Source organism: Simochromis diagramma, unplaced genomic scaffold (assembly GCF_900408965.1).
Source record: "Simochromis diagramma unplaced genomic scaffold, fSimDia1.1 OVJJ01000816.1, whole genome shotgun sequence".
NCBI classification, from domain to species: Eukaryota; Metazoa; Chordata; class Actinopteri; order Cichliformes; family Cichlidae; genus Simochromis; species Simochromis diagramma.
The window spans coordinates 7,961,011-7,972,793 of NW_024386908.1; the positions used below are offsets into that span (position 1 = coordinate 7,961,011).

General features: G+C 41.3%; 2 protein-coding genes across 4 annotated transcripts in view; one reads left to right on the forward strand and one right to left on the reverse strand.

Moving 5' to 3' along the window:
* Positions 1-3,389: 3,389 nt before the first annotated feature.
* Positions 3,390-11,783, forward strand: part of LOC120735688 — a 28,470-nt gene continuing 20,076 nt past the window's right edge. The window contains exons 1-2 of one of the 2 annotated variants that reach the window (XM_040035229.1): positions 3,390-3,400; positions 4,179-4,180. The gene's annotated coding sequence lies outside the window, so the exon portion shown is untranslated. The remainder of the gene's footprint in view (positions 3,401-4,178; positions 4,181-11,783) is intronic. The other variant, XM_040035230.1, reaches the window with a different exon arrangement.
* lmod2b (leiomodin 2 (cardiac) b) lies at positions 3,733-11,269 on the reverse strand. 2 transcript variants are annotated; one of them, XM_040035223.1, is made up of 6 exons: positions 10,580-11,269; positions 9,598-10,083; positions 8,324-8,584; positions 8,021-8,236; positions 6,540-6,995; positions 3,733-4,978 (listed from the first exon to the last, which is right to left on the reverse strand). In XM_040035223.1, the coding sequence occupies exons 1-6, from the start codon at positions 10,853-10,855 to the stop codon at positions 4,952-4,954; spliced, it is 1,722 nt and encodes a 573-aa protein (XP_039891157.1). In that variant the 5' UTR covers positions 10,856-11,269; the 3' UTR covers positions 3,733-4,951. The 2 variants fall into 2 exon arrangements, with proteins under 2 accessions (XP_039891157.1, XP_039891158.1); XM_040035224.1 differs by having other exon boundaries at positions 6,540-6,992; positions 10,580-11,267.

Consider the following 11,783-nt stretch of genomic DNA (forward strand, 5'->3'; position numbering starts at 1 on the left):
TTATCACAGCCTTTACTGACCCAGGTAGAATAAAGGGCAAAACATGGCTGCAGTCCTGACTGTGAATTTCAGCTGTTGATTCTTAAAATAAAAAAAAAATAAGACTTTTTTTTTTTTTTTTTTTTTTCCCCCCTTGTGAACAGAATGAGCTCATGTGAGGTAACAAGATAATAGTAGTCCAGTCCATTGAGGCTGTGTTACCTTATTTGACAGGAGTCTGTAAATCTAAGCATGCATTTCTTTGTATTTGGTGCCATTTGATGAATAACAAAATGCATTATACTCTAAGTAAATGAAGAAAGCTATATATACACACACACAAGACAGACACAAACACAATAAAGAAAGACTGAGGAAATAATAATTGGCCTTTCCATGTTATTTATAGACATGTATTGACCACAACAGCTCTGTGCTTTGGTCATTTATTTTTAGTAAATAGCCACATCAGCTGGTCTGTTATCTTCCCTGTCTTGTGCTGAGCTTATGAAAGGGATTAGGGCAGGTATGGCACTTTCCATCAGTGTGCTACTTTGATAGACTACTTCCACAGAGACCAGCACACACAAAGAGAGAAAAAGCTTTTATATAAGCAGAAGCACTTCTGTGAAGTTTTTGTGTGTTTAATGGGAATGCTTTCAAAGATATTATGTCATTTTCTTCCTTTGAATATTGAATTTTTAAGTTAGTGAATGCAGAGGACCACTAAATATGTCCTTACCACTTTCACTGTAACTAATATTTCAATGACCCTGAGCCAGTTTATTGAAAAAACAAAAAGGATGTTGGGCAAGTTCATTGGCCAATGAGACAAACTGGATAAATTACTCAATTATATTTATGCCAATATAATTCCTTTATCAAAGGTTAAATGTGATACTCCCATCCATCAACCCACAGATTGTTGTACACAGTGACAGCACAGCTAAATGCGGTGTATCTGATATCCCTGCATTGGTGTTGTTTCTATATCATAATAATGTTGGTTCAGCATTGAAAGCCAGATTAAAAGATTAAAAGCCACTGACCAATCATGTTCTTGTGATGTCATAAGTTTGAGATCTGGTGGAAAAAGCTAAAACCATTAGCTAATTTCTTGGTAAGTTGATCCTGGAGCGACACTGTTATGATGATATAGAACAAAGCCAACACGGGGATATCAGAATTGGCACATAACACATAAAAGTGTTTTAAAAAGTGTTCCTTAAACAGTCAGCCTTTCTGCGATAGTAAATAGTCTATTGTAAAATAATCTACCACGTTAACATAATTCGGCACTACGTGTGTCAGCTTTTGACCCTACAAAAAATAAAATGTTGCTCACCCCTGACTCACCACTGACATTTTATCAATGGAGTTCATCATTGTAATAGTTAACTGTACTCTTCTAACAGCAGCAGTAGCTGCCTATGTTAATATTTCAAACAACCCGAATGTTGTGACTCAGAGGCCTAACAGCTCTGGGTTATGTGTGGCTTTGGCAAAATATGTGATACATGAAAACTTGCCTGCTTAACATTTTTTGTGGTTCAGAAAAGGGTTTTAAAATTCTCTGCAGAGCATTAAACCCAGTGTACATCCTTAAAATCATGGCAAGAATTCCATATGGGATAGTGTAGTGACCACCCTGAGTGCATCTACAAGCAGGAAGTCTCTGCTCTTTATCGATGATTTTTATGGAAGAATGCCTCTATTTACAGCTTGACAGACATGACAAAGTGCTGTGCTTGAGTAGAGGAAGTTGTTTCTTTTTTTTTTAAACTGCAGGACACTTAGCTAGTATTGTGTATACTGAGCTGCTGTGCATCGGATGCCACTGATAGAATGGTTTCCAGTATAAATGGTCCCCTCCATAGGAGCCCAGTTTAACTATATTCAGACTTCTCACATCTAGATTATTGTTGCAACTTCTGCAGCTTTCATTTGTGCAAATTTGTGCAATGTAGTGAGCTTATTGAAATACGTTTTATGTCTTCCATCCTGTTTTCCACCAATGAGAAGAAGTCTTCAGACTCAGTGGCTATATGTGAAATAAAAAACATATTTTTTTCAGCAAATTTGAATCTTGAATGTTGAAACCTAAGCCTTCTGATGCACAATAAACCCAATGATCAAGTGACTGGTGCTTTGGAGACTGTCGGTCCTGATCAAATCTGTAGTTTTCTGGCCGTTGCCACCTCTCAGGGCCTGACACTGCTGTCTTTGAACAGCTGTTCTGTGGATTTAGGAGTTGAGGAACTCTTCCAAGACATATAAACAAACACAAGACCAGGATTAGGATGGCTGACACTAATAGATCACAATTCTCAGTCTCTTGATTTCACTCTCTCAACTCTCATCCCCCACCTCATATGATCTTCTTCTTGACACGTCATTCCTTCTTTCCATGTCTGATTTGTCATCTCACTAGCACCTGACTATCATGTCAGTGTGACTGCTCTAACAGGGCATACCACAATCTGATAAAGTTCAAACTGAGGATCAGAATGGGGAAGAGAGGTAATATAAGTAACCCAAAAGACGTCAAAACATCTAGTGAGTGGCAGTTCTCTGGATGAGAGAACCTTCTTGTTAGAGGTCAGAGGAGAATAGTCAAACTGCTTTGAGGTCATAGGAAGGCAACAGTAACTCAAAAACCACTTGTTACAGCCAAATGCAAAAGAGCATCTCTGCCTGCATTTAACTGAAACTTGGAGTACATTGGCTATAACAGCAGAAGCCACTCTAGGTACCATCCCTGTCAGCTAAAAGCAGGAAACTGATGCTCTCAAAATTTGATAATAGAATATTGGAAAACCCATTGGCTGCTCTCATGAATCTCAATTTCTGCTCCGCCATCCGGATGGTAGGATCAGACTCTGGTGTAAACAACCTTAAAGAATGGATCCATTCTGCCCTTTGTTCATCCCTTTATGACCACAGTCTACCAATCTTGTGATGGCTGCTTCCAGCAGGATACTGTTGCCATGTCACAAAAGTCAGATAATCTGGTTTCTTGAACATGACAATGAGTTCACTGTACTAAAACGGCCCCCACAGTCAGATAGAAGCCAATAGAGCATCTCTGGGGTCTGGTAGAGGAGATTCGCATCATGGATGTGTACCTGCAGCCGTGCGATGCTGACAGTTAATATGGACTATTAATCTCTGAGGAATGTTTCCAGCAGGTTTTTGAATCTATACCACTGAGAACTGAGGCAGTGTTCTAAAAGGGAGTTCAGTCTAGTACACGTCAGATATACCTCACAAAGTGACTGGTGAATGTACTTATGCCACTTTTGCACTGTATTAGTATTATTCTTTTAAATTTACGGAGGATTACAATAAATTCCTGCATTTAAAAATATTTATTGTTACTTTCATGATGCCACCTCTTGTTTTTATTAAAATGCTCTCCCGAGTCTTCAAATCAAGATAAACAGAAATCATTCTTTTTACGGTCGCAGCAGATGGCTGCCCCTCCCTGAGCCTGGTTCTGCTGGAGGTTTCTTCCTGTTAAAAGGGAGTTTTTCCTTCCCACTGTCACCAAAGTGCTTGCTCATAGGGGGTCATTTGATTTGGGTGTTTTTTTTCTCTGTGTGTATTATTGTAGGGTCTACCTTACAATATAAAGCGCCTTGAGGCAACTGTTGTTGTGATTTGGCACTATATAAATAAAACTGAATTGAATTCAATTGAATTACAGACATGCGTCAAATCTATTCTATTTCTTATTCAAATTCTTTTTAAAAAAATCTATTCAACAGGGTTTATTGGGTAAGGTTAAGGTTATGATGACTTACACCTCAGAGGATTAAAACCTTCCAAAGTTAACTAAAGCTGCTCTATAACTTTATATCTCAAACATCTGCATGTTGGGTTGAAGTGATATCAGCTGAAGTTGAACTAGGGCTGGACATTTGTGCAATACCACTTTGTACCACAAAATGGTGTAGTGAGTCAACTGAATCTTTATTTAACCAGGCAAGTCATGAAGAGCACGTTCTTGTTTACAATGGCAGCCTATCCCAAAAGCAAAACCTCTGGAGAAACTCGGTGTAGCTTAAAAGAAACACCAACTGTTAGAAAGTAACACACATCCAAAAAATACATTTCAGCACACACTGCTAAAAAACAGCTGGTACTTACAAAAAGTTATTTAAAGGTGGCTAACATTAGCAAACATTAGTTGTCATTAGTCGTCCCAAGCTAGGCTACTGGTCATAGGCTGTGCCGTTCACTGGCATTCACTGGGCTGTACAAATATGGGGCTCATCGGTTTTTATTTGATATTATAAAATTTTGAATCACGCTTGTTTGCATAGTTTCTTCGCTTGTCATGCACTGTGAATTGTTCAAAGAGCGCAAAAGCCTTGCTTTAATGCGTGTTATCTTGAGTGGGTGTATTGTGAGTGTGTTGAAGTGGGAATATGCATCAGTGGCGCTTGACCAGTAAGCTGACTCACTGATAAACACAAAAACAGTGGCTCCGTGGGACTGACTGCATTCTTCCCTTTAACAGCCTGACCCCTTTCTTTCAAATGGAGCTCATCCAGAAACCAAAGAGTCAGAAAAGAGTCTGCATCCTTCCACAAGTGGTATTGTAAACAGCAGGTGGCTATATTTAGCTATATTTAAATCAGTTCAACCACAACAAATCATATTTACAGTTAAGAAAACAGCGATTTAGAAAACTTGTCAGTAAACAAATTAGTTCACTCCTTCCACAAATTAAAATACAAATGCCATGTACCTAATTCCTATTGTGAATACTTAAAAAAAACAAATTCAACATTTTTAAAATGTAAAGCTGTCATTGCAGTGCAAATTTCCAGTGTATTTTTTATGAGTAAGAATTCACGTCGGCCTCCTTAGAAAACCCAAGTTTTCACCTGTCATTGTTCACCACCGTCGGTCAGTCCATCGTCATCAGTATCCAAATGATAACAAGATGATGTCTTTTATGACACTTTTATCGTAGATGACGAGGGACTTCCACCTGGAAAAGACAATGATATAATCAAGCTAGGAGGTATTAATACGCATTACTGCTCACCACGTGACTTTCATTTGTCTGACATTTTGTTTGACCCAAATCAAGCAAGAAAGCACGGCGGTTGGATGCCTGGGCAAAAATGTTTATTCCCCAACCATTTGGCAAAAACCTCCTTGCAGTTGTTTTGGTCACTAGCAGATTGCCTGTTTTCCATGGCAGATGCCACCTTGTCTGCAAACACTTGCCAACTACTCCACAAGCAGTAGTGAAACTGTGAAGAGTCCCTCGCAAACTGTAAACCACCTTTTATAATCTGTTGGATGCACAACTTTTACTTTGAAGGCAAACGTTTTCTGTTTCCAGGTTGCGCTGCACTTTTTCACGGTTTGCCACCACCCAGTAAGTAGTTAGAAAGTGTTTGCAGACAAATTGCTGTCTTTCACGCACACTATAGGCTATGGCGGCAACCTGCTAGCATCTAAAGCAATCTAGTGGTCAACTCATGACGACAAGTAATTTTATCGGTTCACATATTTATGAAATGTTTGGTATTGTACATTAGCTAATGTTTTCTCCCTTCCCCAGTCTAATGCTAAGCTAGCTAGCTACATGTATTAGCTTCATCACCCAGACGCATTGGCTACCACTGATGAACTATTTTCCTAGTTGTAATAGCAGGATACAGCATTTTCATTGTGTCATTATGATTTCTGACTAACACAAACTGGAGCATTGCATCAGTGATGTGTGTAACGTCCTCGCTGGTGTCAGTAGATGTGTTAAATGTGTGTTGCTGGTCCGTGTTGTGTTCTGGTAAGGTGTTGTGTCTGTCTTTATCTAAGTTTCAGTCAACAGTTTCTATAAATACCTGCATTAAGTGGCTGGAATTTCACAGCTACACTTGGAGACCCTGCTATCTGAGGGCAGAGCTAATTTTCCACTCTAACAATGTGAAGAGCTGTAATAAAGCTTCAAAAGCATCTCTTTTCTCGGAGGTAAAAATAGTTTAGCTCTCAGAATAATAGCAGAAAAACAAAGTCCAGATGGGTTCATTTGCAGTTCCCTCTTGTTTGTCCTATTATATTTTCCTCCATATCAGTTAATCTGCCTCTTCAAGATAAAAATACTTGACTTGTTTGGCCGTCATTATTATTTACTGGCTGTAAAAGCGTTGTGATCACGCCAAAGTGGTGGATGGCAGCAAGTAGCCTTTTGCCTGCCTACCCTCTACAGACAGAACATAGCATGTCAGCCACAGAGATGACTCAGACACCGCTGACTCTGTGTCATACACATCTAAATTAAACTCCCCGCTTGTTCAGTTTGCTTTCGAGAGACTCTGCAATTTTGCTTCAAGAGCTCTGCTCGTCTGCTTGTGTTTCTGCTTGAGTGTTGAATTTTGAACTTTTCTCACACTGAAGCTCGAAGCACTCTAACCTCACACAATGTTTGGCTGAGTGCACTTCTAAATAATCAAGTTTCAGTCTGATACAACTTATAATGTGAATATTAGTAATTAGAAGCAAATTTGGGGCTGGAAAAACATCAATTTAACACCACTTACCCGTTTCAGATTGCGCATGCTGCTATTGCGGATGGACTCCATCAGCTGATCATGGGCTGACCTCATTGGCGTTGATGGCCTGCTGCCCTCCTCCCCTCTCCTCTCTACCGACACTGGCCTAAGGGCATTTTTGAGCTCCTTAAGGATGCCATTTGTCTCATCATTGCCCGACACCTTCCCCTTCTTCCCCTTCTTCCCTTTTGTTTTCACCGTCTTTTTCTTGCCCGCTTCATGCGCCTTGATAACCTCTGCAATCATCCTCGTGGGCTTTTTCTTCTCCTGCTGCGGGAGAGGAGGTGGAGGAGGAGGTGGCGGAGGAGGCGGGGGTGGAGGTGGGGGAGGAGGTGGCGCAGGGGGTGTCTGTTTTTTAGCCAGGTCGTTTCGGGGCAGTTTAGGTGAGGACCAGGGAGAGGCCCTGGGTGAGCTGTAAGGTGATGAACTTGGTGTTCCTCTCTGCTGGCAGAGAAAGGCGCATAGACAAATAAATGGATAAACAGAAAAAGTAATATTTCTGGAAAAGCTGTGCAGGTGAAAGGGTGAGCATTAAAGTTTGAGCAGGTGTTCATTTAGCATTGTAGAGGAACTGTGAAAAATAAAAATATGTATATAATAAATGGCCAACAATTCATTCACCCAGGGGTTAGTGACGTCCAACTTTTAAAAGTGAGTTGTTTTTTTGTTTTTGAACTAGGTGTCGAAAATGAGTAGTATCAGACTGTGACATCACTGCAGACTGATGACGTAGCAATTTATCAATAATTTATCAATAACAAGGCAGCTACACCCTCAATAATACCCTGATTTATTGCTTATTTTACGGGCGACCGTGGCTCAGGGGGTTGGGAATCGCATCTGTAACCGGAAGGTCGCCGGTTCGATCCCTGGGCTCTCTGTCCTGGTCGTTGTGTCCTTGGGCAAGACACTTTACCCTACTTGCCTACTGGTGTTGGCCAGAGGGGCCGATGGCGCGATATGGCAGCCTCGCTTCTGTCAGTCTGCCCCAGGGCAGCTGTGGCTACAACTGTAGCTGCCTCCACCAGTGAGTGAATGAATAGTGGTATTGTAAAGCGCTTTGGGTGCCTTGAAAAGCGCTATATAAATCCAATCCATTATTATTATTTTACTCTAAAATTGGACATAATTTGCAAAATAAATACCATGACCTATTAAATATGACTTCTGATTGAAATCATAAACCCATCAGGGAACATTTTAATGAGATTTCAGGAGATTTTTGTGTTCATTTAATTTTTGCATTCTCTTTTAAATTTCCTTATTATTCTAGCATCCCCAGTTTTCCTTCTGTAGTTTGGTGTCAACGATGACCTTGGAGTGATCGTCGGCTCTGGAGTTAACATTTATGATGAAGATCTTACTCCTTTTCACAAAAATAAGAACTTTGAAAACAGTAATGTTAGTATAAATTTTAGTATAAGTGGGTTGCGGGATGCTGTCCAGCTAGACAAAGTAAAGCCGCAAACCAGTGCAGTGGTTCTGGGGTTAACAGCTCCTTCTTGTGCCCCTTGCTGGTTCTGCTGCTGCTGCCTCTGCTCCTGCAGCCGTTTCTGCCTCTGGCGGTCTTGGTTCCTGGTGAGGATCCCTGTCATGCTCATTCTCGGCCCAGGTAGGTTGAACTGGTAACCCAGTTTGATCAAGGTGTAGTTTTCCCTCAGAATTTTCACCATCTCCATTTCCACCTGCAAGACGTGTTTGCTCGTGATGATGTCATGATGTCATTAGCACAGCACAGACACAGAATAGGAATGAGAAGGAAGAAATCCAACCTGTCCTCCACACATGTGCCTCTGGTTATGAAACCTGAGCTCCGTCAAGGTGTTGTTTCCTGGTAGTGCTTGAACCAGAGCCATCACGCCTTTTCCAGACACATAGTTAGACTCTATATTCAGGCTGATGATGGAGGAGTTCTCCTTTAGCATCTTAGCAATGGCCAGAGCCACGTGGTCGTCAGCTCGAGTGTTTGCGAGGCTGAAGGTTCTCACGTGTGTGTTTGACCTCAATGCTTCAGCAAATCGGATGAGAGTTTCCTGAGAAGTAAATTATTAGTATTTATATTCTTCAGACATATCAGAACCTTGAAGCACAGAGCATTATAAAAAGTGAAAGATAATATGATTCTGTTCCCTTCAGCACTGCCACCACCACATAGAAGCCAGGACATTCCTGAAGTCATCTGACACTTCAGAAAGGCCAGTGTTTACCACACTGACACAAAGCCTTGGTCCCAAGCTGCTGTTACAACAATACTAAAATTAGCCGCAACTTGTATGAGTAACTTTCCTGCTTCTATTGTGCAACCCACCGGAATGGCTTTAGCATCAAACACAGATTTTAGAGCACATGAGAAACTGGGACTGTTTTGGAAAGCCACACCACTCCAAGCCTTCCAACACATTCAGTTTTTCATGTGGTTCCTTAGGAAAATCGATTGCCGACCCCTGAATCTCATGGGTGGTTTGGACTTGCCAGCCTCAGCCAGGGTGACAGCTGCAAGCATCTATTTTAGTCAATGAGAAACAATTTGGAAACTAACGTGATCATCTCATGACTTCGTTTCTAGGACGCTACTGTGGATAAATTTAAAAAAGCTGCTAAAAAATGTAGTCATCATCAGAAGATAGCTGATTAGCATTTTGCTCAGTTCTTTCCTTTTTGCTAAAAAAAAGGCCTGCAAAGTTTCCTGTAAAGAATTTCCTGTATCTTCATCTGCCTGGTTGTGAAATTTAGCTAAAAGTTGAGCAAAACTGCTGGATTTGGAAACAAGGCTTATAGATTTAAATTTCACAAAGTCACAAATTTGTTTAACTCACGATAGAGCTGATTGCAAACCTGTTTTGTTTGATTGCCTTATGATAACACAAGTGAAGCAACACACAGAAGGATCAAAACTTAAATGAACCTAATGTTGTGATTCATGCAATTCTTAGTCAGCAGCTAATTGTTATTATTGTTATTATAACCATAGTTATCTGCATTTCCTGTGACATGTTGGTGAAGATATTTTGTGAAATAGTTTGTTATGAAAGAATTTTATTTGTACCTGTGAGATGTCATCTATATTATTGAGATTAACCTCAGTGAGTTCAGAGTCATTTCTAAGCACTCGCTGCAGAGCGTCATCGACGACAGTTGGGTTTCCAGTGGTGTTCGGGTCGGCAGGTGGTGGAGGAGGAGGAGGAGGAGTCCGCCTAATAGGCTCCACCCTCTGGGGCTTGAGTAGGGTTAGGTTCTCGGCCCACGACGTCACCTGCCCTGAATTTTTTGACGGTTCAGGTTTTGATTTATTATTTTGTTCTTCTTCCTCCTCGTCTTCTTCTTCCTCCTCTTCTGTTACAGGTTCTTCTTCACTCGCCGTCTCTTCTTCCTCTTCTTCCTCTTCTTCCTCTTCTTCATCACTGTTCTCTGCTTCCTCTTCTTCCTCACTTTGTTTTTCATTCTTTTTTTGCTCCTTCTCATTTTCATCATCTTTGTCCTCTTCTCCTTCACTGGTTTCTTCTGTCACACAGTCCTCCTCCTGTTCTTCATCCTGTATTTTAATACAGTTAATGTCTGTGAAGGTTCTCAGTCATCCAGACCATCGTAGTCTAAAGAGCTTGGGAAGAAAACCGTCTGGATTCTTTAAGTTACTTGAAGACGTTTCACCTCTCATCCGAGAAACTTCTTCAGTTCTAAGGTCAGATCTAGGTAGAGGATCAACAGGGGGTTCATGACCCTCTTGGGGGACACTCCCCTAGGACTTAAATCTGGGACTGTCCACCATTTGACCTTAGAACTGAAGAAGCTTCTCGGATGAGAGGTGAAATGTCTTCAAGCAACCTAAAGAAGTCCAGATGCTTTTCTTTCCAATCTCTTTAGACTAATACAGTTAATAAAATCTTGAAATGCTAGCAGGATCATGTGATATGGACAGCGTCTTACTAGAAGAATTTGTAATAATGTTACTTTAAGTTACTCTGTTCTTTGGCAAAACTAATAGAACACCAGAACCAAAACATAAAAATAAAATAAATGTTAACACTAACCAGTTTTGGACTTGCTCCACCTAACTCATCCTCCAGCAGTCTACGTGTCTCGTTCTCCCAGTACTTCATGAGGGCCTCTCTGCTGAAGGTGCCTGTCGGGGTCTTATCTGTCTGGTCTCGCTGTCTGAGTCCTATGGGCACATTGGCATCAGGATCGATGTCCGACAGCTCCTTTTCCAACTCAGCCAGCTCCTCGGCGCTGAGAGAAGCCAAAAGCTCATCTTCATCAAGGTCTTCATACTTACTCAGCTCTCGACGATACCCAAAACAGCTCATGGCCAAAGTGTGATAAGCACAGAAATGCAGACAGGCCGGTTCTTGATTTGCTTATGATCTGGTGTAGACCCCAAAATGAAGACGCTTGGGATTGGAAATTCCAACAAAAGATACGGTCCACTATGAAACTAGTAGAAATTCAAAGTTAATTCAGGTCTTTAATGGCAAAGAAAAAGGTTGTCTGCACATTCTGGATCCAGTCTTCTGCCACTGAAGCCCACTCCAGTCTGAACCAGATCTGTCCTGGCCAACCAAGTTTATGTGACGGAGATCCTCCGTGTGTGTCCGTGGCCTCTCCTCTCTAATCTCCACAGCTGCTGTTCAGGCCTTAAGAGAGGGATCAGAGGGGAACGTACTAAAGTGTAGGCACCATGATGCAGCATCTTTTTTTGGGAGGTGCTGCTCTGAGAGGCAGAGACACAAAAAGCCTGTGAGCTCAGAGACCATGTGTCCCGTCAATGTAGTAGTCTGTCACCTTTGTTTATAGCCAACTGGGCTCAGCATATAGTCAACACAAGAAGTAAGACACATGACATATAGTTGAAAAAATGGCACAGGCTTGGCCGCTACATATCCTTCAGCAAAAAGTTCTCTTTCTCTTTTATGCCAGTCTTGATGATTCTATAAACACATAAAATAGTAGTTAAACATATTGAGTGAGGGACAAAAGCCTTATTTATATTGAATTCTGCCAACTTTAGTTCGTTTACCCACCAAAGAAATGGGACCTAAAATGTTACATATATTTTATTAGCCACAAGTTTTGGGTAGTGGCCACTGAGATTCCTTCAAAAGGTGGCTGGGCTCTCCCTTGGGGACATGGGGAGGACCCTTGCAATGTGGAAGATGATGTTCTTAGACATCAATAGGAGCCAATTGAAGTGCTTTGGGCAGTTAGCTAGGATGAGTGGGTGCCTTCTTGGTGAGC

Excerpts from the sequence above, each read along its gene's own strand:
- lmod2b (XM_040035223.1), bottom strand. The coding sequence starts at position 10,855 with ATGAGCTGTTTTGGGTATCGTCGAGAGCTGAGTAAGTATGAAGACCTT. Across the intron at positions 10,084-10,579 it reads GTGGAGCAAGTCCAAAACTG|GATGAAGAACAGGAGGAGGA; the intron begins GTTAGTGTTAAC and ends ATTAAAATACAG. Across the intron at positions 4,979-6,539 it reads GCATGCGCAATCTGAAACGG|GTGGAAGTCCCTCGTCATCT; the intron begins GTAAGTGGTGTT and ends TGTCTTTTCCAG.